Here is a 22,514-nt window from a genome sequence, read left to right as displayed (position 1 = left end):
CAATGCCCTTCCCATGGCTATGATCCTATAATTAAATAAATGATGAAGTCGAACTCTGGAGAGATGGTAGTTGCAGGCTCATGTCTCAGAGCAGAGAGAGGGAAAGATCATAGAAATTCTGGTTCTGTGAGAGATGCAGCCAATCTACGTTTTCACATTAGAGTACTTTTTAAAAAAAGTGGCAGGGTAATTACAGAGGCAACTGAAATACATTTTGATCGTTTTGATTAAAATGTTTACATTGCAAACAGTGAAAATTATTATTCATGCCACGAGAGGTACCGGATCCTGGCAACTAGATTCCGGAACGAAACAGTTAAAAACTGAGGGGTGCATAGGGCTCAAATTTAAGCACCGAACGGCAGTCAAGCATCGACCGTCATGTCACCAGAATAAGACCCTCAATATTTATTGGAAAGGAGCATCAAGCTGATCTCAGTGTACTTTCACTGCAATGTGAAGATCATTTATTTAATCTGTATCCTAATAAACTGTCTGGTTTCCCGAGTCGTTGTGGGAGGACAACACACCATATCCTTGCGTGACTGTAAGATTACTTTCGATATGATGGTTATTATATCAATATTTCCGCATAAAGACGTTTCCACCGCCATTTCTTGGTTAATTAATTTATAAAATTGTATCAATCTCCTGTTTTCATCCCATCTGTCATTTTACTATATATATATATATATATATATATATATATATGGTATGACTGTATTTGCATAACTTGCATGGTGATTGAAACTTTTGGCAAAAAAATAATAAGCTGCCCTGTGAAGTCTTAGTAGCAGAGTTGTAGTTTGAGTGAGAAAGCATATTACCCACGGGGCCCAGATGTCTAGTTTTGATGTACATGTGATTGAGTTTGTCAACAAGCAATTTGAAAAAGTGAAATCAACAAAACGTGGAACCATGTCATTTGATTTAGGTTAAGAAATCCACAAAATGTCTTTCTTTAGATTGATGACTTTTTGAAAATCCTATATGTATGATGACCATAACGTTGATTCAACCAGTTTGTTCCCAGTGGGTAGCCACTTCAAGATTTTACATTGCTTCCCTGGTCAGAATATGATGCTCTTGTCTTCTACAGATGGGAAGGTGCAAGCAAGTACTTGTCCTAGCTATTTTCTGTCTGTCCGCATCAGTGATGTACTCCTTCATATACCACTATAGCACAACAGAAGAACACACCGATCAATTAGTTCCTCAGCAAATAAGGTACCTTTTTCTTTATCAGCAACTGTTTGTTTGAACTTGTAGTTGGAAGACTTTCACCGGTTATGGTGAAGCCTGAAAACACACTTGTTTTTTTTAAAGACTGTTCTGCCATCGCGAAAATAAATAAAGTATTTTACCAGTTTTAAAATTGTATATTGGTCCTCTATCTTCAGCAATGGGACCTTCTCAGTTCTTGCAGATTGTGTTCTATTTGTCCCTGCGAATCAATAGAGCCCTACCATCCACCAGTCTCAGACAACCCAATTGCACCTGTCAGGGAGGCGGAGTGTTGGTACTGAAAGATCACCTTCCAAAAGACCGGTATGATGACATAGTCAAACGAAGAGCTGAGGAGTACAGGAAGCATCATATCAGGTGGGTGAAAATACTACAGATGTAACCTGGTGTTACGGAAATCACGTAGTTTAGCGAGTACTCCCCCCGGCACGAACACGAGACCTGTGCTTCGCAACACTCGTGACCGCCTTCCATTAACATTTCAAGCCAACTGTGGAGTTAGTTTATTGTAATTCCGTTACACTGGCAAGCAGGTCATTTCTGGACATGACATTCTTCCATTTCAAGAATGCTACAATACTCACCAAATGGATTGGTATGCCTTAGATATGCACATGCGCACGGCCAACTGTACGTGCTGTTCTCAGGAAACATTAATGGGACCATTTGATCATCCCCTTAGGACAAGCTCCAGTCTGAACAGGCTTATTTTAGCTCCATCCAACACCCCTCTTCAATATCCAATCCAGGGGTTCACTGTTGTCCCTCTTCAGAAGACATTGATACCAGGTAGCCTATGCAATAACCATTTGTTTATGTACCGTGCCTCATCAATATAGACTAACTGTATATAGTATGTTCTTTGCAAAGCAGTTACACAATATATTTTGTAACTCGATATTTAAATTGTGCAATAAAAATATTATTTCAGGTTTAGCTCTCCATGCAGCAAAAAGACAAAGTTACAAGGTTGGTTCGAAACGCTTTGAATGTATACTCTGGTTATTGGTCTTATGTTCTCCATGTTGTAATGACTTATGTTGTGTATGACTTATGCAGGTGCTTCTACACCTGCATTGCTTGCTGTTTGGGGTTTTAGGCTGGGTTTCTGTACAGCACTTTGAGATATCAGCTGATGTACGAAGGGCTATATAAATACATTTGATATTATGGCTAAAGCCAGTGTACAGACAAACGCAGGATACAAACAGTCAATTTTACCCTTAATGTTAAGAGTTACTTGCTCTTTTTGGTGGTGGTTCTTTACATCAGGTGTCATATCTACCATTTTCTGCTTAGCTTTTACTTCATGTAGGGGAGAACGGGGATGAAACTAACACTTTTTTAAAAGTTTTTTGCTATTTACGCAGATCGATAGTGCTAGAAAAAACAGTTATGATAAACAACTTACAGTATATATGACCTATAACACTATAAACCCTAATTATATGTCTAGCATACATTATTTTAAAATATACTTTTGTACCTGCCAGGCGGGTCTAAACTAAAACAGGCTTGGGGCAAAATTAACAGCTGGCCGAAAGTGCACAATATCTATCTTATTTACATTTTTTGGGGTTTGTAATGCTCCTTACTGTCAACAAAAGTACTATCAGCCATAGTTTCTTGTTTGTGTCGCTTCAATAAATATATTGGTTCGAAATTCATTAAAATTAACCATGCGTCAGAATCGCAATGTCGCACAACCACTATTTTTGTAAAACTTATTTTGCCTATTAATCGGACTAAAATGATCACATAATAGCTATATTAACCATTTCTTTAATGAAAATGTTAAATGACTATTCATGTTTAGCCCTACAAATCAGATGTGCGCCAGTTGTCTTTGTCATGCGTACTCCTCGTGACTTAATAGAATAAACATTATTCTCTTCACAAATGGCAAACTCATCATGCTTGAGGTAATTGACCCCCAGAATCATAGCTATAATAATGCCTTGATTAGGCCTTACAATTTAGGCCTACAACCGCTTCATTTAGTGGACCCATGACAACCCGTAACAAACCCTAAGCCATTCTAACTTGCTCCGTTTATTCACCTAACCTGCCGCGTTAGTTATCCTAACCTGCTATGTAAACAAATCATCCGTTTTTTTCCTCCCCCCACACGGGTTTATTCCTCATTACGGTATGTATTTTTGAGACCGCATTGAAATGAACAGGATGGAGGAGTTTTTTCCCCAAAATGTTTTCCTAGCTAACTGCCTATCCGCAGACCGTTTCACAAATATTAAAGGCACATGTTCAAATGAAAGTTTTACCATGTAGAACAAATCATCCACCTATTTTTCACATTTGTCTACAATGACAGTAATGCTGACACGTTTTGTGCTCCAAAAGATGCAAATCATTTTTGAACTGTGTATCTAAACGCTAAATCTCAATTCAGTGTTTTTCTGCTTCAATCTCACTTTTATCAGCAAAATGTAATTTTAATACACCCCAGAGGAACTTAATTGATTAGAGAAAGAAGTATGCAGATGCTAACAGGAACCACATTGATTCAACAACTGTGCAATCACATAAGTTCCATAGAAGTGGAAAATGGTCCATCTGCTCAACCTTTGGCCTAAGTCTATGAAAACGCTATGGTGTTATGTACCTGCAGGTGACTCTGCGTGTGTCCAGTGGTGTCCTGGCCATCAAGGCCCTTGGAGAGGGAGACCAAGAGGGACAGGGAGAGAAAGAGATCACTGTCCAGTCTACCAGCCTATATGACCTCAACAATCTTCTGGGACGACTGACCTACACCAGCACTGTGTACCGGATGAGGACTGGAGACTTGGGTAAGGCCATAGATCCAGCTTTCCTACCATACCCATGTCTTCCTCTCCACATGAACTGAGACTCTCATGACGCCACCCGTCCCTGCTCTTTCACCAGCTCACTTCACGTTTGAACACCATGAGGCTGTCTTCCCCATTGTCATCCAGCAGACATCAGTGCCCGTTTTATATGACATAGGAAACGGTGAGATGCCCCCTTTTATTCCCTTGTATTGTAGACAGTATCTGAAGAGTGAAATTGGGGATAATGAATCATCAACCGTAGGGGGAGGATCAAGACTCGGGATCAGAGTGGTGGAATAGACATAAAGGGTACACTAAAGATAATGTGATTGTTAATTTGTTGTTTTTTGGTCATGAAGCTTCTACAGATATGTGCAAATGGCTGCGTCTTTAAAACGGCAACTTAGGGCTATCGTCAGGTACCAAGATTAGGTCATCAGGAGGAATTATGACATCACCCCTCATAGATAATGAAAATATGAAAGCAGAGCAAACATGCTGTCAGCTTGCCAAATTCAACATTCCATGACCCTACTTCCTCCATTCCTGAAAAGTGGAGCTTTTAAAGCATAATCATCATGAGCCCAAACTCTGCTGGCTTACCAACTTCAACCTGCCATCACCTAACTGCTATCAGCAATGTTGCTGTATTGACATAGCCAGGTCAAATTATTGGCACCTTTTTGATAAAGATGAGCTAAAAAGACTATAAAAAAAAAAAAAAAAACTGAGTTGCTGAATACTGTATGCAAGAAAAGAGAGAAATTGTTATTTTGTAGTAATACAACTGCTCAGAAATAGATTTAAGAAGTAAAAAAAGACTTGAGCATAATGACAGACTTTTTCTAAAATGCTTTGTGAGTTTGGAGAACGCATTGGGAGGGATCTTAGACCATTCCTCCATACAGAATATTTTACAGATCCTTGATATCCTGGTATTTGGTAAAGTTCATGATGCCACTGCTTCTTAAGCAACAAAAAAAAAACACATATAACAGTCCGTAGGAACAGTCTGTGTGGAAGCCAGATGTTAAATAAAATTGAAGTTGTCGGGTAACATTTTTGTTGTTGAATTTTACCCCTTTTTTTCCCCAATTGTTAGTAGCTACTATTTTGTCTCATCGCTACAACTCGCATACGGGCTCGGGAGAGACGAAGGTTGAAAGTCATGCGTCCTCCGATACACAACCCAACCAAGCCGCACAGCTTCTTAACACAGCGCGCGTCCAACCCGGAAGCCAGCACCTGGCAATCTTGGTTACGGGCTGGGTGCACTGCCGGCTGGGTGCACTGTGCTCAGCCCGCCACAGGAGTCGCTGGTGCGCGATGAGACAAGGATATCCCTACCGGCCAAACCCTCCCTAACCCGGACGACGCTAGGCCCCACGGACCTCCCAGACGCGGCCGGTTACGACAGAGCCTGGGCGCGAACCCAGAGTCTCTGGTGGCCCTTAACCACTGCGCCACCCGGGAGGCCCTCTGGTAACATATTATTATATAGACTTTCCTAATGTAAAAGTCAGTGAGCAGGGTTTGTGCATGCAGGAACAGTCATGTATGCTTTTTTTTTTTTTTTTTACATAATAGTGTAGGTTAACAGGGAGAATAAACCAATATGAAAGTTATCATAATCTTATTGAATTATCAATATTGGTGCCTACCACTTGCAAACATTGTGTATAAAACCTTAAAAGGACCCTTGATATGGAATTTCACATGACTGAGAATACAGATATGCATTGTTGGGCAGAGATACCTTCATTTAAAAAAAAAAAAGTAGGTAGTGGATCAGTAAACCAATCAGTATCTGATTTGACCACCATTTGCAATTTGCATCGTCACACATCCACTTTGCATAGAGTTGATCAGGTTGTTCATTGTGGCCTGTGAAATGCTGTCCCACTCCTCGTCAATGGCTGTGCGAAGTTGCTGGATATTGGCGGGAACTAGAACACGCTGTCGTACCCGTCGATCCACAGCATCCCAAATATGCTCAACGGGTGACATATGGTGAGTATTCAGGCCATGGAAGAACCGGGGCATTTTCAGCTTCCAGGAATTGTGTACAGATCCTTGCGACATGGGGCTGTGCTTTATAATCCTTGTGACATGGGGCTGTACATTATCAAACATGAGGTGATGGAGGTGAGTGTCACAACAATGGGCCCCAGGATCTCGTCACGGTATCTCTGTCCATTTACAATTGCCATCGATAAAATGCAATTGTTTTCGTAGCTTATGCCTGCCCGTACCATAACCCCGCTGCCACCATGTGGCACTTTGTTCACAACGTTGACATCAGCAAACCGCTCGTCCACACAACGCCGTCTGCCCAGTACAGTTGAAACCAGGATTAATCCATGAAGAGCATACTTCTCCAGCATGCCAGTGGCCATGGAAGGTGAGCATTTGCCCACAGAAGTTGGTAACGACGCCAAACTGCAGTCAGGTCGAGACGCTGGTGAGGACAGCGAGCATGCAGATGCACTTCCCTGAGGCGGTTTCTGACAGTTTGTGTAGAAATTCTTCAGTTGTGCAAACCCACAGTTTCATCAGCTGTCTGGGTGGCTGGTCTCAGACGATCCTGCAGGTGAAGAAGCCAGATGTGGAGATCCTGGGCTGGCATGGTTACATGTGGTCTGCTGTTGTGAGGCCGGTTGGATGTACTGACAAATTCTGTAGAATGACGGAGGCGGCTTATGGTAGAGAAATTAACATTCAATTATCTGTCAACAGCTCTGGTGGACATTCCTGCGGTCAGCATGCCAATTTTACGCTCCCTCAACTTGAGACATCTGTGGCATTGTGATGTGTGACAAAACTGCAAATTTTAGTGGCCTTTTGTCTCAAGCACAAGGTGCATCTGTGTAATGATCATGCTGTTTAATCAGCTTCTTGATATGCCACACCTGTCAGGTGGATGGATTATCTTGGAAAAGGAGAAATGCTCTATCAGGGATGTAAACAAATTTGTGCACAACATTTGAGAGAAATACTCTTGTGTGTATGGAAAACCTCTGGGATCTTTTATTTCAGCGCATGAAACATGGGACCAACACTTACATGTTACGGTTATATTTTTTTTATTATACAAATCAAACACATATCCACCTCCCAATTGCAGTAGGATCTCAGATGTCACTGCATTAAACCAGAGATTCTCTCATTGCAGATATCAACGACCGGGTGACCATCGTCACCAAGACGTTTCTGAGATACACCGAGCTGCAGGTCCTCATCAGTAGCATAAGGACCTATTACAAGGACATCAAAATCATCATCGCCGACGACAGCCTGGAGCCACAGAAAGTGAATGGCTCCAACATTGAGCAGTACATCATGCCCCCAGCACAGGTACAAGCTGGTTTTGGTCAAATTGAAAACCTCAAAGTGGACATTCAACGTGAATTGATGATGGACATAAAATGCATGTGTGATTGAATTTCTGAGTTGAAAGGAATAGAAATAACATTTTATTGAAATGTTATTGTCAGTTATTAATTAACCCAGGTGTATGTATTTGTCTCCAGGAGCAGATCCGTGCAATAAGGGCAACATGCCATAGACTTACACTTACAGATGTAGGATCTTAATTTGAGCCAGTTTGCTACAGCAGAAAAATAATCCTGCAGCAACAGGAAATGTGGATTATAATTAATGAACATTTTGTAGGGGTTGATGCTTTTTTTCTTCCGTTGGGGCAAGTTTTGAAGTGCAAATTACAAACGTTAGCTGTGCAGCAAAATTCTCAGCAACAAGTGAGTAATCAAATTAAGATCCTACATCTGTAACGAACTCCAGTCGGCCACACTGGATTTGAATAAAAATACACTTGAGAAGAACGCAGACAACCACCAAAGCCTTGAAGTTTGAATTGTCATTATCAGCAGCAGTCAGTCAAATTAGCAGGTTTAGGCAACAGCCTTCGTAAGCATGCAAGTTTATTTACATGACGTCACATACGTTTTTCTCATTTTCTCGTTGACTGTCAATATATACTGAGCAGTGGAGGCTGGTGTGAGGAGCTATAGCAGGACAGGCTCATTGTAATGGCTGGAATGAAATTAATTAGTCCAATTCTAGCTATTACAATGAGCCCATCCTCCAACCAGCCTCCACTGACACTTAGTGTACAAAACATAAAGAACACCTTCCTAATATTGAGTTGCACTCCCCCCTTAATATAATAGTTTGATTAAGACATTCACATGCTTTGTAAGAATCATTTCCATAACAATCCTGTTTACATGGACACCTGAAATCAGGCTACCTAATGCTACTTTGATGAATGCAGACAAACGCCAATCAAAGAAAAACGTTCTACCACAGCGAGCATCCTATTTTTGGGAAGCATTTTTTATTCGGAGTTCTGACATAAAGTTTGTGTGTGAACTACTTCCTAAGAGCCATATCTTGTTGTTCCGAACACACTTCACTCGCACTAAAGAAGAAGGCTTGCTCGGCTGGTGGTATCACATGCACAGATCCAATACCTCTGGTACGCTGAAGGTGTTTACATGTCCTAATCATTTGAAAGATTGCTCAGAAAACCAGGAGTCTTAATCGGCGTATGCTTGCTTCGATTTTGACCTGACGCCTATTTTAAGATAAACAGAGTAAGGTGACTATTTTACATGACTATTGCACAATCTGCCTACTACCATAATCAGTTTAATATCCAATTATTAGTGTGCATGTAAACATACTCGTGGATTTAACAAGTGACCTCAATAAGGGATCCAAGCTTTCACCTGGCCAACCATTGTGAAGCTGTTATGGAATTGTTAGTCTTTAAAAAAAATCATGTACATAAGAAATGTTAAATGTGAAGAAAAGCAGTAGGACAATGTGGCATAAGCTAGAAATAATAGGTGCATGCCAATTGTTCTCCTACCGCTAATGGTTGTCGGCAGAACCCGTCCATTTGTTAGATATCTGCAGCTGCTAAAGAACATTTTGTTTCAGTAAGGGCAGGGTTTCCTTTACTATGTTATACAGGTGAAGGATCTTAATTTGATCACTGTTGCTGTGAATTTTCACGCACCGTAAGAAAATACAGATGAGCTTTGGGATTTGCATAAATCCACTGAAAACCCGTACTAACACATGGTTCTATTAACTGCGTTGCACTTCTTATGTAGTGTAATTTTAGCCAGCTAATAGCCTAACCACATATCAAGCAACATTTTATGTACGAAACGTTCAAATCCCTTTGCTGCAGGACTATTTTGCATCGACAGTGCTGGTCAAATTCCGATCCTACATCTGTATGCCTTTAGAACCCTGCACCCAAAGACTTTTGATGATGAACTGTTGAGTCGGGAACACATTCTGCTGTTAACAAGTTTACCATTCTTTTTATAGGATATTTTCATCACAGATTGCAAAGTAATGTTGAGGACATTTTCCTTCCCAAAAGGGCTGGTTTGCTGGCAGGAACCTGGCTGTCTCTCAGGTCACGACCAAATACTTCCTCTGGGTCGATGACGACTTCGTGTTCACAGACAAAACCAAGATCGAGAATCTGGTGGAGGTGATGGAGGCCACACCAGAACTAGATGTGGTGAGCAGCGTAACTGTAGCCTGATTCCCCCGATATGTCACCAGGCTAGAACAAGTATTACCTGTTTTGCTTAGACTGGGGCTGGAATTCAGTGGTAGCACAGCTCTCAATCAACACTTTCTCTTCGCAATATTGATGTTGTGAAAAAATTAAAATTAAAAAAAATCCTGCTTCAGACCAACTAAGCTATCCACAACTCTGGATCCAAGTACCTGTCTGACGTCATTCTACCCTCCTGCCCCACACGCACATTTCCCTCCTCCAGGTCCCTCTCCCTTCAGCAGCCCTTCAGCAGACTAATAACTATGTGACAGGGCTTTCAGTTGAGCGGCTCTGTGGCTGTAGAACGTACTTCCATACACTGTCAGGGCTGCAGAGTCTCTGTACTCGTTTAAGGCACAGGTCAATAACCTGCTGTTCAGAAAAGCTTTCAAAGACCTCTGCTAAATCTATTTGGATCTGGATCTGACAACACATGAATATAGCTTTGCTTGTTGTCTGTGTTCCACACTCTTGGGGGGGAAAAAAGGGTTCCAAAAGGGTTCTTCAGCTGTACCCATAGGATAACCCAATTTGGTTTCATGTAGACCCGTTTTGGGTTCTATGTAGAACCCTCTGTAAAACGGTTTCTACATAGAACCGAAAAGGGTTCTACCAATAACAAAAAATAGTTACACAAAGGGTTCTCCTATGGGTACAGCAGAATAACTCTTTTAGGTTCTAGATACACTCTTAGCACTTTATTTTTTTTAAATGTTCCTATGTTCTGTGTATTGGATTGTTTTATATTCAATTTTTTTTCTACGCATTGGGTCTGAGATGTGCTTTACAAATGAAATGAAGAGTAATAAATATTATTACTACATGTGGACCTACTCTGTTCTCTGCCTCCTGTGATCAGGTGGGGGGCTCTGTGGCGGGCCACGGCCAGTTCTACTTCTCTTTGGTGTACGAGGAGGGTAATGGGGAGGACGGGGGTTGTCTGAACAGAAAGGGTGCAGTGAAATACCAACCTGTTCCAGGCTTCCCTACCTGCTCCTTCACCAGCGGGGTGGTTAACTTATTCCTGGGTCGCACCGACGCCGTGCGCAAAGTGGGCTTTGACCCCCGGCTGAAGAGAGTGGCGCATTCAGGTTGGCTTTTAAATTATTATTTTTTTGCATATATATTTAACCTTTTATTTATCCAGGAAGTCTCGCTGAGGTCTGAAGAGCTCCATTAGATGGGATACTTTTTGATTTTATTTTATATACATACAGTACCAGTCGAAAGTTTGGACACACCTACTCATTCCAGGGTTTTTCTTTATTTTTACTATTTTTTTTACAACGTACAATAATAGTGACGATATCAAAACAGTGAAATAACCCCCCAAAAAGTGTTAAATAAATCTAAATGTATTTTATATTCTTCAAAAGTAGCCACCCTTTGCCTTGACAGCTTTGCACACTCTTGGCATTCCCTCAACCAGCTTCCTGGAATGCATTTCAATTAACAGTATCACAATAACAAGCCTATATACAGGGGGTACCGGTACCGAGTCAATGTGCGGGGTTTGTCGCGGAAATTTGTACATGTAGTTAGGGGTAAAGTGACTATGCTGCTACTTACTGTTTAATATCTATGCAATGTCAAAACAAATGGGTGGGGGGGTCAATGTAAAAAGTCCAGATGGCCATTTGATTTATTGTTCTTAACAGCTTCTACCCCCAAGCCTTAAGTAGCCTTTTGGTCCTAGACTTGGCGCTCCGGTACAGCTTGCCCGGCGGTAACCGAGAGAACAGTCTGACTTGGGTGACTGGAGTCTTTGACAATTTTTGGGACTTTCCTTTGACACCGCCTAGTATATAGGTCTCGGATGGCAGGAAGCTTGGCCCCAGTTATGTATTGGGCCATACACACTACCCTCTGTAGCACCTTACGGTCAGATACCGAGCAGTTGCCATACCAGGCGGTGATGTAACCGGTCAGGATGCTCTCGATGGTGCAGATGTGGAACTGTTTGAGGATCTGGGGACCCATGACAAATCTTTTCAGTCTCCTGAGGGAGAAAAGGTGTTGTGCCCTCTTCACAACTGTCTTGGTGTGGTTGGACCGTGATAGGTCATTGGTGATGTGGACACCAAGGAACCTGAAACTCTCGACCAGCTCCCCTTCGATGTCCCTTTGTAGACTGAATTTCTTTCCTTAATGCGTTTGAGTCAATCAGTTGGGTTGTGACATGGTAGGGTTGGTATACAGAAGAAAGCCCTATTTGGTAAAAGACCAAGTCCATATTATGGCAAGAACAGCTCAAATAAGCAAAGACTTTAAGATATGACTGTCAGTCAATATGGAACATTTCAAGAGCTTTGAAAGTTTCTTCAAGTGCAGTCGCAAAAACCATCAAGCACTATGACTACACTGGCTCTCATGAGGACCTCCACAGGAAAGGAAGACCCAGAGTTACCTCTGCTGCAGAGAATAATTTAATTTCAGTTACCAGCCTTAGAATTTGCAGACCAAATAAATGCTTCACAGAGTTGAAGTAACAGACACATCTCAACATCAACTGTTCAGGGGAGACTGTGTGAATCAGGCCTTCATGGTTGAATTGCTGCAAAGAAACCACTACTAAAGGACACCAATTAGAAGAAGATGTGAGACCAAGAAACACGAGCGATGAGTTGGACGGCAGAGTGAAGGAAAAGCAGCCAACAAGTGCACAGCATATGTGGGAACTCCTTCAAGACTGTTGGACAGGCGTTCCAGGTGAAGCTGGTTAAGAGTGTGCAAAGCTGTTATCAAGGAAAAGGGTGGCTATTTTGAAAAATTATATTTGAATTTGTTACTACATGATTCCATATGTGTTATTTCATAGTTTTGATGTCTTCGCTATTCTACAATATAGTAAAAACTAAAACTTGAATGAGTAGGTGTCTCCAAACTTTTGACTGGTACTGTATACATATTAGTTGTTTAGCTTCTTGATTTATTTTAGGAGGGAGACTTGGCCAGTATGTGTTATGTACAGTTGAAGTCAGAAGTTTACATACACCTTACCCAAATACTTTTAAACTCAGTTTTTCACAATTCCTGACATTTAATCATAGTAAAATTCCTTGTCTTAGGTCAGTTAGGATCACCACTTTTATTTTAAGAATGTGACATGTCAGAAAAATAGTAGCGTGATTTATTTCAGCTTCTCTTTATTTCATCACATTCCCAGTGGGTCAGCAGTTTACACACATAGTATTTGGTAGCATTTCCTTTAAATTGTTTAACTTGGATCAAACGTTCCATGTAGCCTTCCATAAGCTTCCCACAATAAGTTGGGTGAATTTTGGCCCATTCCTCCTGATAGAGCTTGTGTAACTGAGTCAGGTTTGTAGGCCTCCTTGCTCGCACACGCTTTTTCAGTTCTGCCCACATATTTTCTATTGGATTTGAGGTCAGGGCTTTGATGGCCCCTCCAATACCTTGACATTGTTGTCCTTAAGCCATTTTGCAACAACTTTGGAGGTATGCTTGGGGTCATTGTCCCTTTGGAAGACCCATTTGCGGCCAAGCTTTAACTTTCTGACTGTTAGCTTGATGTTGCTTCAATATATCCACATCATTTTCCCTCATGAAGCCATCTATTTTGTGAAGTGCACCAGTCCCTCCTGCAGCAATGCACCCCCACAACATGATGCTGACACCCCCGTGCTTCACGGTTGGGATGGTGTTCTTCGACTTGGAAGCCTCCCCCTTTTTCCTCCAAACATAACGATGGTCATTATGACAGTTCTATGTTTGTTTCATCAGACCAGAGGACATTTCTCCAAAAAGTGTGATCTTTGTCCCCATGTACAGTTGCAAACCATAGTCTGGCTTTTTATGGCGGTTTTGGAGCAGTGGCTTCTTCGATATAGGACTTGTTTTTACTGTGGATATAGATACTTTTGTACCTGTTTCCTCCAGCATCTTCACAAGGTCCTTTGCTGTTGTTCTGGGATTGATTTGCACTTTTCGCACCAAAGTACGTTCATCTCTAGGAGACAGAACGCGTCTCCTTCCTTCCCGGTATGATGGCTGCGTGGTCCCATGGTGTTTGTACTTGCGTACTATTGTTTGTACAGATGAACGTGGTACCTACAGGCATTTGGAAATTGCTCCCAAGGATGAACCAGACTTGTGGAGGTCTACAATTATTTTTCCTGAGGTCTTTGCTGATTTATTTTGACTTTCCCATGATGTCAAGCAAAGAGGCACTGACTCCGAAGCGTCTAAAGCCATGACATCATTTTCTGGAATTTTCCGAGCTATTTAAAGGCAGTCAACTTTGTTCATGTAAACTTCTGACCCACTGGAATTGTGATACAGTGAAATAATCTAAATGACTTGTCATGCACAAAGTAGATGTCCTAACCGACTTGCCAAAACTATAGTTTGTTAACAAGAAATTTGTGGAGTGGTTGAAAAACGAGTTTTAATAACTCCAACCTAAGTGTATGTGAACTTCCTACCTCATCTGTATGTAGATATACAGTATGAGAAGTGAACAAAGTGTATGGCGGCGGTATTGTATAATGTGTGTATTTTTCAGTCGGTTTGTACTGTATATAGCAGTACTGTGTGTCTAAGACAATTATTCCCACCAGTGACATTAAAGTTCATCCTATGCTAAGAGGGCCGGTAAATCCCCGTATAAACCTTTGCACATGTTTTACATTTGAGTAATTTAGCCGACACTCTTATCCAGAGTAACTTGCAGGAGCAGTTAGGGTTAGGTGCTTTGCTCAACAGCACATCCACAGATTGCAGCAAGTCTGTAAACTATGTCAGTAGGAAATCTGGTAAGCTGTGTCAAGACAAATTTGGTTACGTGTGGTAAGTTTAGAAAAAGTCAATTGTTTCTATAGATGTTGCTTTTTTAAACCCATGTTGCTGTTTTTACGCTTAAGGCACTGCTGTCTTTGGTAATTCATCTTTTCTCCATTCCACTTTCCCTGTCCATATGTCTGTTTCAGAGTTCTTCATGGATGGGTTGGGCAGTTTGCTGGTTGCCAGCTGTAGTCATGTCAGCATCGGCCACCAACCCAAAATTGCAAACGCAAAGTACTCGTCGTTCCGGCGTCAAAAATCCAAAGATTTAGAAGACAAACTAGCTCACCACTTCTTCAAGAACCACCTGAAATGTATCCGTTATGGATAGTTTACAAAGAATTACAGTGAAAATAGTGGCGCAATAGTGAGGTGCACGATTCCAAATGTGTAATCGCGGCATCCTGTCTGTAGTGGTGCAGTTCTCTTCAAAAAATGTACAGGAAGCAAATGAGTGAGGTGACGAAACCCGTATCTTTTTTTTTTGACCGTTTGTGAAAAAATAAAGGTTTTACAGTCACATTTAGAATGGTCTGAAACTGTTGCTCTAGGTACTTTCTCCTCTACTGAGTTCTGTGCTCACAGGAGTGATAAAGAGTATATAGTAGACAGTTGCGGTCAAAAAGTGATTTCTGAGTTATTCCTGTGTTTATGCCCTTTTAAGGATATCCTGTCTGGATGTTCTCGCTATTTTGGGTGTGCTTGTGTAAATTGATAGGGCACCTGTCTCTTTGAAGTAAAGCATATGTTTGATATAAAAAGTAATGGACTGGTGATTGATGTGTGGTGAAGTGACCTTGTTGAAATTAAAGAAAATGTGTTTGAACATTTGAAATGGTTGGGAATTTTTGTAGTGACTGGGGAGGCCTGAGTTTCAACTGTTTGACATTTTTGAAACCATTTGGAATTTATGTAGTGAACTTATGGAGCTGCTGTGTAGTGAGCTTGTGACCCTTTGTAGAGTGAAAAAGTCCTTTCTAGGTAGGTCTGCCTGAGTATAAGTAAGTGTTAGTCTTGTCCTGTGAACACTACGAGTGACAAGAAACCCAGAGAGAATCTACAGAAAACATGTCTCCTAGACCAATTCTAGGTGTATTGTGTCCTTCATGTCTGGGTCACGATGACAAAACCATCGATGCCATTCTTTGTGATGCACCGGATTGTTTTAATGGTGTGATTGATATGAGTGAAGGCCATATGGGTTACATTTTCCAACCGAATGATTCATCAGTGAAGATTTTCATACACAGCTGCCTCAACACCCCTTTTTTTGCCAACAAACTGGAGGTTTTCTCCTGTGTTTCGCATGCGAGAATGGCTTAAGATAATACTTGCTCTATGTCAGATCGGACAGGCCCAGGAATGAATGAGCTCTTCCTCTGGACCCCTCTCTCCACCCCCCCAAAGGTGTGTGTGTGTGTGTGTGTGTGTGTGTGTGTGGGGGGGGGGGGGATAATATCTCAGATAGGGAGGAGTGAGGCCTAAGAGGTTTTTTATAAATTAAGCATCAGCCAGTGGGTCTTGCGACGGGTATACAGAGATGATCAGTTTACAGAGGAGTATAGAGTGCAATGATGTGTCCTATAAGGAGCATTGGTGGCAAATCCGATGGCCGAATATTAAAGAACATCTAGCCGCTCGAGAGCACCCTTACCTGCCAATCTATGAATTATGTCTCCGTAATCTGGCATGGATAGGATGGTCATCTGAATCAGGGTTAGTTTGGCAGCTGGGGTGAAAGAGGAGCAATTACGATAGAGAAAACCAAGTCTAGATTTAACTTTAGCCTGCAGCTTTGATATGTGCTGACAGAAGGATAGTGTACCGCCTAGCCATTCTCCCAAGTACTTGTATGAGGTGACTACCTCAAGCTTTAGACCCTCAGAGGTTGTAATCACACCTGTGGGGAGAGGGCATTCTTCTTACCAAACCACATTACCTTTGTTTTGGAGGTGTTCCGAACAAGGTTAAGGGTAGAGAAAGCTTGTTGTAGAGAGTTTAACACAAAATCCGGGGAGGTGCCAGCTGAGTATAAGACACTATCATCTGCATATAAATGGCTAAGGAACTTCCTACTTAGCTATGTTGCTGTAAATTGAGAAGAGCGTGGGGCCTAGGATTGACCCTTGGGGTTTTTCCTTGGTGACGGGCAGTGGCTGGGACAGCAGATGTTCTGACTTTATACACTGCAGTCTTTGAGGTAGGTAGTTAGCAAATCAGGACAAAGACCCCTCAGAGACACCAATACTCTTTAGCCGGCCCACAAGAATGGAATGGTCTACCATGTCTAAAGCTTTGGCCAAGTCAATAGAAACAGCAGCACAACATTGTTCAGAATCAAGGGCAGTGGTGACATCATTGAGGACATTTTAAGGTTGCAGTGACACATCCATAACCTGAGCGGAAACCAGATTGTGTACCAGAGAGAATACGTTTTTCCAACACTTTTGATAAACGGGGCAAAACAGAAATAGGCCTATAACAGGATCAGCTTGATCTCCCCCTTTAAAAAGGATGAACCGTGGCTGCCTTCCAAGCAATGGGAACCTCCCCATAATGGAGAGACATGTTAAACATGTCTGAGATAAGGTTGGCGATGATGGGGCAGCAACCTTAACTTCTTGGTGACAGGGGGCAGTATTTTTCACTTCCGGATGAAATGCATGCCCAAATTCATCTGCCTGCTACTCATCCCCAGAAGATAAGATATGCATATTATTAGTAGATTTGGATAGAAATCACTCTGAAGTTTCTACAACTGTTTGAATCATGTCTGTGAGTATAACAGAACATATTTAGCAGGCGAAACCCATAGGACAAACCATTCAGATTTTTTTTTAGGTCACTCTTTTCAATGGAGATTTCATTGGGAATCCAGATTTCTATGGGACCTTCTTTCAGTTCCTACCGCTTCCACTGGATGTCACCAGTCTTTAGAAATTGGTTGAGGTTTTTCCTTTGTGTAATGAAGAAGTACGGCCATCTTGAACGAGGGTAGCTTGAAGTGTACTGTTAGAGGCGCGTGACCAGAAAGCATGCTACAGTTTGTTTTCCTCCTGTATTGAACACAGATCATCCCGATCATCCCGATCATTGTTACAATATCACTTCTCATTGTGTACATTTCAAGGTTTCACAAACATAAAACTACTATCTAATTCATGTTTCTCAGACTAACACACTGTTGAGTTTCCTATTTACTAAAGAACAATAATTAAAACAAAACACAAAGTTGTAAAATAATCTGCATATGTTCTCTACTGAAAACAGGTACATCCTAAAATATTTTGTTGTTGTGGATAAAAATTGTGTCCTCACAATTTAGGAGACTGTTTTATTTTAAATGGACTTAAATTGTATTATTTACGTTTCATACCATGCTAATACACTACCAAGCAATGCAAGCAGATGTGGAATTAACCCCAAAACAGTGGTGTGTCTTTTTGAATCGAGAATTGATCAGGAATTCCAGTAGGCTTGATCCTATTCAGGCATCATATAATGCACAGTCACATGCAAATCAATAAACTCCACCAATGAAAATATTGAAAACCTTAACATGACTACTGGCAATATCATTACTTTCGTCACCATCCATCAATGGTTGACTTGCATTCTTTTTATTGGTACATGTACTGAGCTTCCATTGGCTGGAGCCAAGCAATGTGGTAAATGAAAAAGTCCCAAATAAAAAGTAGGTGAAAAAATGTGGTCAAAGTAAAGATTTGCTTTTATATATATTTAACAACAACCAGGTCTTCCTAACATTTGCCATAACTAGTATGCCTTACATCCTGACTCTCTCTGGGCTACCAATTATGCACCTGGGCACACATGGGACGGGTGGGACCACATGCACTTCTAAGTAATTGAGGCGAGAACATAATTGCTATATTGTCATTTAAAATCATTGATCCATAAGAGAACATATGACCAAAACAAGGCGTGACGCTTTTATAGAATTAAAACAACATTCTTCATGAGAAATATAATCTTATTATAACGTTTCAGATAAGACCCAAGTGCAGACTGTGCTGAAGTAACAATGTTTATTACATCTACAGGGGCAGGCAAACAAAGGTCAAGGCAGGCAGGGGTCGATAATCCAGAGTAGTGGGGCAAAGGTACAGGACAGCAGGCAGGCTTGGGGTCCGGTCAGACAGAGTTCAGTAAATCCAGAGTAGAGGCAACGGTACAGGACGGGAGTCAGGGTCAGGCAGAGTGGTCAGGCAGGCGGGCTCAGAGTCCGGACAGTCAAGGGGAAAAAAACAGGAGGGGGAGTAAAAAGAGCGACTTGGGAAAAGCAGGAGCTGAGACAACCGCTAGTTGACTTGACAAACAAGACGAACTGGCAACAGACAGAGAACACCGGTATAAATACACAGGGGATAATGGGGAAGATGGACGACACCTGGAGGGGGGTGGAGACAATTACAAGGACAGGTGAAACGGATCAGGGCATGACACTAATACATGTTTGCATATCCAAAGACATGAAAACTGGCTCCAACATTGTATTTAGCTAGATATAAAACGTTCATATTGGCAGTAAGGTCATTGAGAATAACATTAGACAATAGTTATTGTTGGTAGTTTAGGGATGAAGATAGTGAACGTTCATGAATTTTGAAGATTTGTTCACAGTGGCGATTCTGAAAGAGGGGGATTAGAACCCAAAATAATAGGATTCTGAAAGATAGGGGATTAGAACCCCAAAGTAATAGGATTCTGAAAGATGGGGGATTAGAACCCAAAGTAATAGGATTCTGAAAGAGGGGGATTAGAACCCCAAAGTAATAGGATTCTGAAAGAGGGGGATTAGAACCCCAAAGTAATAGTGGTAAGAAAGTAGTAATTAGAGTAGAAATGTGGTAATTTCAGGTTTAGGGGGGTAATAACTTTATGGAAACCACTATTCACACTATGTGGATTATAAACATGTACAGACATAGAGAACCATCACATCAAGGAGGTGTAACAATGATGAATGGCTATTCAATGTACTACCGTAGTCTTCTGTAACAAGCAATATGTGTTACGTATGTTTACATACAGTACATCCATGACTGAATGGTTTCATGAACTCCTTTAAAGGTTTTGTAAGTTGTAACAGGTCCTCATTCAGCAGTCTGTATTAACCTAGAGTCACCAAAACATCAACGTTTACAGAAGCTTGGAGATTGTTCCACAAGTAAACTGTAAAGAGCTGATTGACCTAACTCTATACAGACCAAAGGAATTTCCAGAGCTAGCAATCCCTGAGACTGTATGATAACTCCGACTAGTATTTTCTAATGGTTATTATAGATGCTAGCTACAAAGGGAGTTTACAGTATGTCAAAGAGCTTTATAAATGCAACGAGAGCAATGAATTGACTGACGTGACCTCAAAGGTCAGCCTACTTTAGGATAGAGAATGCAGGGATGTGTACTGAACCTGTACCCATAATAAAACAAAGTGATCTATGGTCAAATGTATCTAATGGCTTTAATGAAGTGGCAGCTGCATTCATATAAATGATTTTGCCATAATCTAGGACCAGTAAGAACATCGACTAAATGATCTGCTTTGTACTATTAAGCAAGAGGCGTGACCTATTTCTATAGAAGAAGCTCCTTTCTATATTCAGCGTCTTAATTAACAAATTTTTTTTTTTAAGACAACTTAACATCTATACTGATACACCATACTAGGTACATACACTTCAATCATTAGAATCATTTTTTGTGCACGCTAGAAAACAACATATACTTAGCTTTGCACGTATTTAATAATAATTTAAGGTCAATAAAGGTTTTCTGTAAAAAAAATGAAAGCATACTGTAGTTCAGGTAGATCATGATCAGCGGGGCAATAGAATACACAACTGTATCCTCTGCATAAAGGTGCAGGTAAAACATTATTATTATGTTTATATTTTTCTGACCAGACAATATTGTCAATGTATACAATATAGTTGTTTATCAGACATTCTAACATATAACGGAATGCCTATGTACTTAAAGATGTATAATGGAACATTTAAACAACAATTTCGACCTCCCCTTGGGTTATGATGTATATGACATGACAAGATACATTGGCTATTTTAGTCATCCTTTTTTGATTTATGTGTTTTATAATCCAAAAGTATGTTTTTAGAGGGGAGGGAAATATTGTTCATGTTAAACTGTAGAGAGCGAGAACCTTCGGTGAATCAAGGAGTCACTGATGTTTTATATACAGTACCACACATATCGAGAAGGCTCGTTCTGACAATAGACAAGGAGCTTTATTAAAGTTTCAAACGAGACTGTCAAGACAGGACCGTACTTGTAGTACTGCACTATTACACTGTTACGTACTACTAATGTACTAGAATCTAAGATGCTATGGAATATCTACAGGGGGAACATGTGCACACTATAACACATTCCCCACATCAACTAAGGATGCATACACTGACACTGACGTTGCATTTTGTTATGTGAAAGTAGCATAAGTATGTGTAAAGAGTTTACAATTTTGTTTAGAATATGTCTCTTGTGAATATTGAGATGTGGTACATGTATATATTATGTCTTTCAATATGTTACACATTTTTAATAGCACTTGTGAGTTGTAGACATGTTTTTCAGAGGTTATAATACAAATACATATTTGGATTTAGTTACGCGTTGTTTTTTACATGTAAGCTATGATCTCATCAACCTAATACATATACAACCTTTTTCATTCACCCCATTGTTATATAAACTGAACTCCATAGTTGTTATAATAATGATTTACACATTTAAAAAAAAAAAAAAGTAAATAGTTAGTTGCATATTATGTCATTGTTGATTCAATACTTTTTGTTGATTTGATACCCAAAAATGTGAAGTATGTCTCACCTGTAACATAATAATAATAATAATAATAATGATGATTTTGATAATAAGAATATTGTTATTTTTTTATAATAATAAAAATCTGTCAATCAACCAAATGTATTTCTTAAAGTCTTTTTGCATCAGCAGTTGTCAGATAACCAGTCTAAAAACCTAAGACCAATCAATGCATATGTCGAAGCACAGCATCTAGGAAACACTCCCTAGAAGTCATAAACCTAGGACTGAAATGAGAGGGGGGCTGTGCTGAGTACATGTGTCCCTTGTTTTTTTTATTCAGAATGTTCCTACGTTCGTAATGACCAGAAGGGTCAGATAATTGCCAGGGTGGCTATAGAGTGGGCATAAGTTCAGCACTCAGGAATCAACAGATGGACACTAACACTTGTCATGACTGTCCTGTGAGGATCACAGTGGGTCAGATGTGCTTGGCAATTGCTGACAATAACCAGACCTTCTCCCACCCGCAGAGGGGAGGATAGAACTGGTGTTGGGGTTTTGACACCTCCACACACGAGGTGAAGAAAGAAACTCACCTTCCTTTAGACCAGAGAGACAAAGAGCTGCAGCTCATGTCCATCGCGGTTTGAATCCTGAAGACCAACATGAGGAGGAAGAGGCGAGATGCTCACCTCAGACAATCACTGGTACAGCTGATTAGCTGTCCTAAGTACGGTATCTAGGAAAGTGAATTCAAGTAGGACCATCCTATTACTCTCTTCAGACCATCGTCTGCTCTCATCACCCCACAGGGGATCAATGACATGGCTGATTAGCCTGTCTTCAGAGGACCACTCTTCCAGAACGAGAGAAAGGGAACACCATCTTTTAGTTCTGCTCCAGACTACATGACATGTCATTGAAGCCACAGACAACTAAGAAGAAGGACATCTTGACCTCTTGTGGACAATCAGAGCCTTTACACTCAAGTCCGAGAGAAGGCAAAGCAAACCCATTTCCGAGAAGGCTTGGCTCCGTGTGTGTGTGTGTTGGGGGGTCTTTGTGGCATGAGGAGGTGTCAGGTTACAAGCTACACACACACACACACACACACACACACACATAGGGGGAGAGACAGAGGTCCAGAGGAAGAACTATTTAATTTATTATATTTTATTCAAAAACTTTAGTACAGAAATGCATACATATTAAAATCAATTTTATTACATTAAGTTTACCAT

The 22,514-nt window shown here is 40.8% G+C and overlaps 1 protein-coding gene and 1 long non-coding RNA gene across 3 annotated transcripts in view; one reads left to right on the top strand and one right to left on the bottom strand.

Annotated features, from left to right (window-relative positions):
- LOC110486154 (beta-1,4 N-acetylgalactosaminyltransferase 2) overlaps positions 1–15,300 on the top strand; it is a 28,102-nt gene extending 12,802 nt beyond the window's left edge. For both annotated transcript variants that reach the window (XM_090196230.1, XM_090196231.1), the window contains exons 2-11: positions 1,100–1,227; positions 1,459–1,602; positions 1,928–2,034; positions 2,177–2,214; positions 3,875–4,052; positions 4,150–4,236; positions 7,228–7,409; positions 9,475–9,618; positions 10,520–10,751; positions 14,610–15,300. In XM_090196230.1, the coding sequence (XP_090052356.1) occupies positions 1,100–1,227; positions 1,459–1,602; positions 1,928–2,034; positions 2,177–2,214; positions 3,875–4,052; positions 4,150–4,236; positions 7,228–7,409; positions 9,475–9,618; positions 10,520–10,751; positions 14,610–14,794 (1,425 nt within the window). In that variant the 3' untranslated portion in view covers positions 14,795–15,300. The remainder of the gene's footprint in view (positions 1–1,099; positions 1,228–1,458; positions 1,603–1,927; positions 2,035–2,176; positions 2,215–3,874; positions 4,053–4,149; positions 4,237–7,227; positions 7,410–9,474; positions 9,619–10,519; positions 10,752–14,609) is intronic.
- LOC149978890 (uncharacterized) overlaps positions 1–22,514 on the bottom strand; it is a 699,006-nt gene that overhangs the window by 18,040 nt on the left and 658,452 nt on the right. The window lies entirely within an intron of this gene.

The sequence above is a fragment of the Oncorhynchus mykiss genome, chromosome 13 (genome assembly GCF_057628025.1).
Source record: "Oncorhynchus mykiss isolate SJ-2025 chromosome 13, ASM5762802v1, whole genome shotgun sequence".
NCBI classification, from domain to species: Eukaryota; Metazoa; Chordata; class Actinopteri; order Salmoniformes; family Salmonidae; genus Oncorhynchus; species Oncorhynchus mykiss.
Note: the sequence above shows the minus strand (reverse complement) of the source record. Positions and strands in the feature narration are given on the sequence as shown.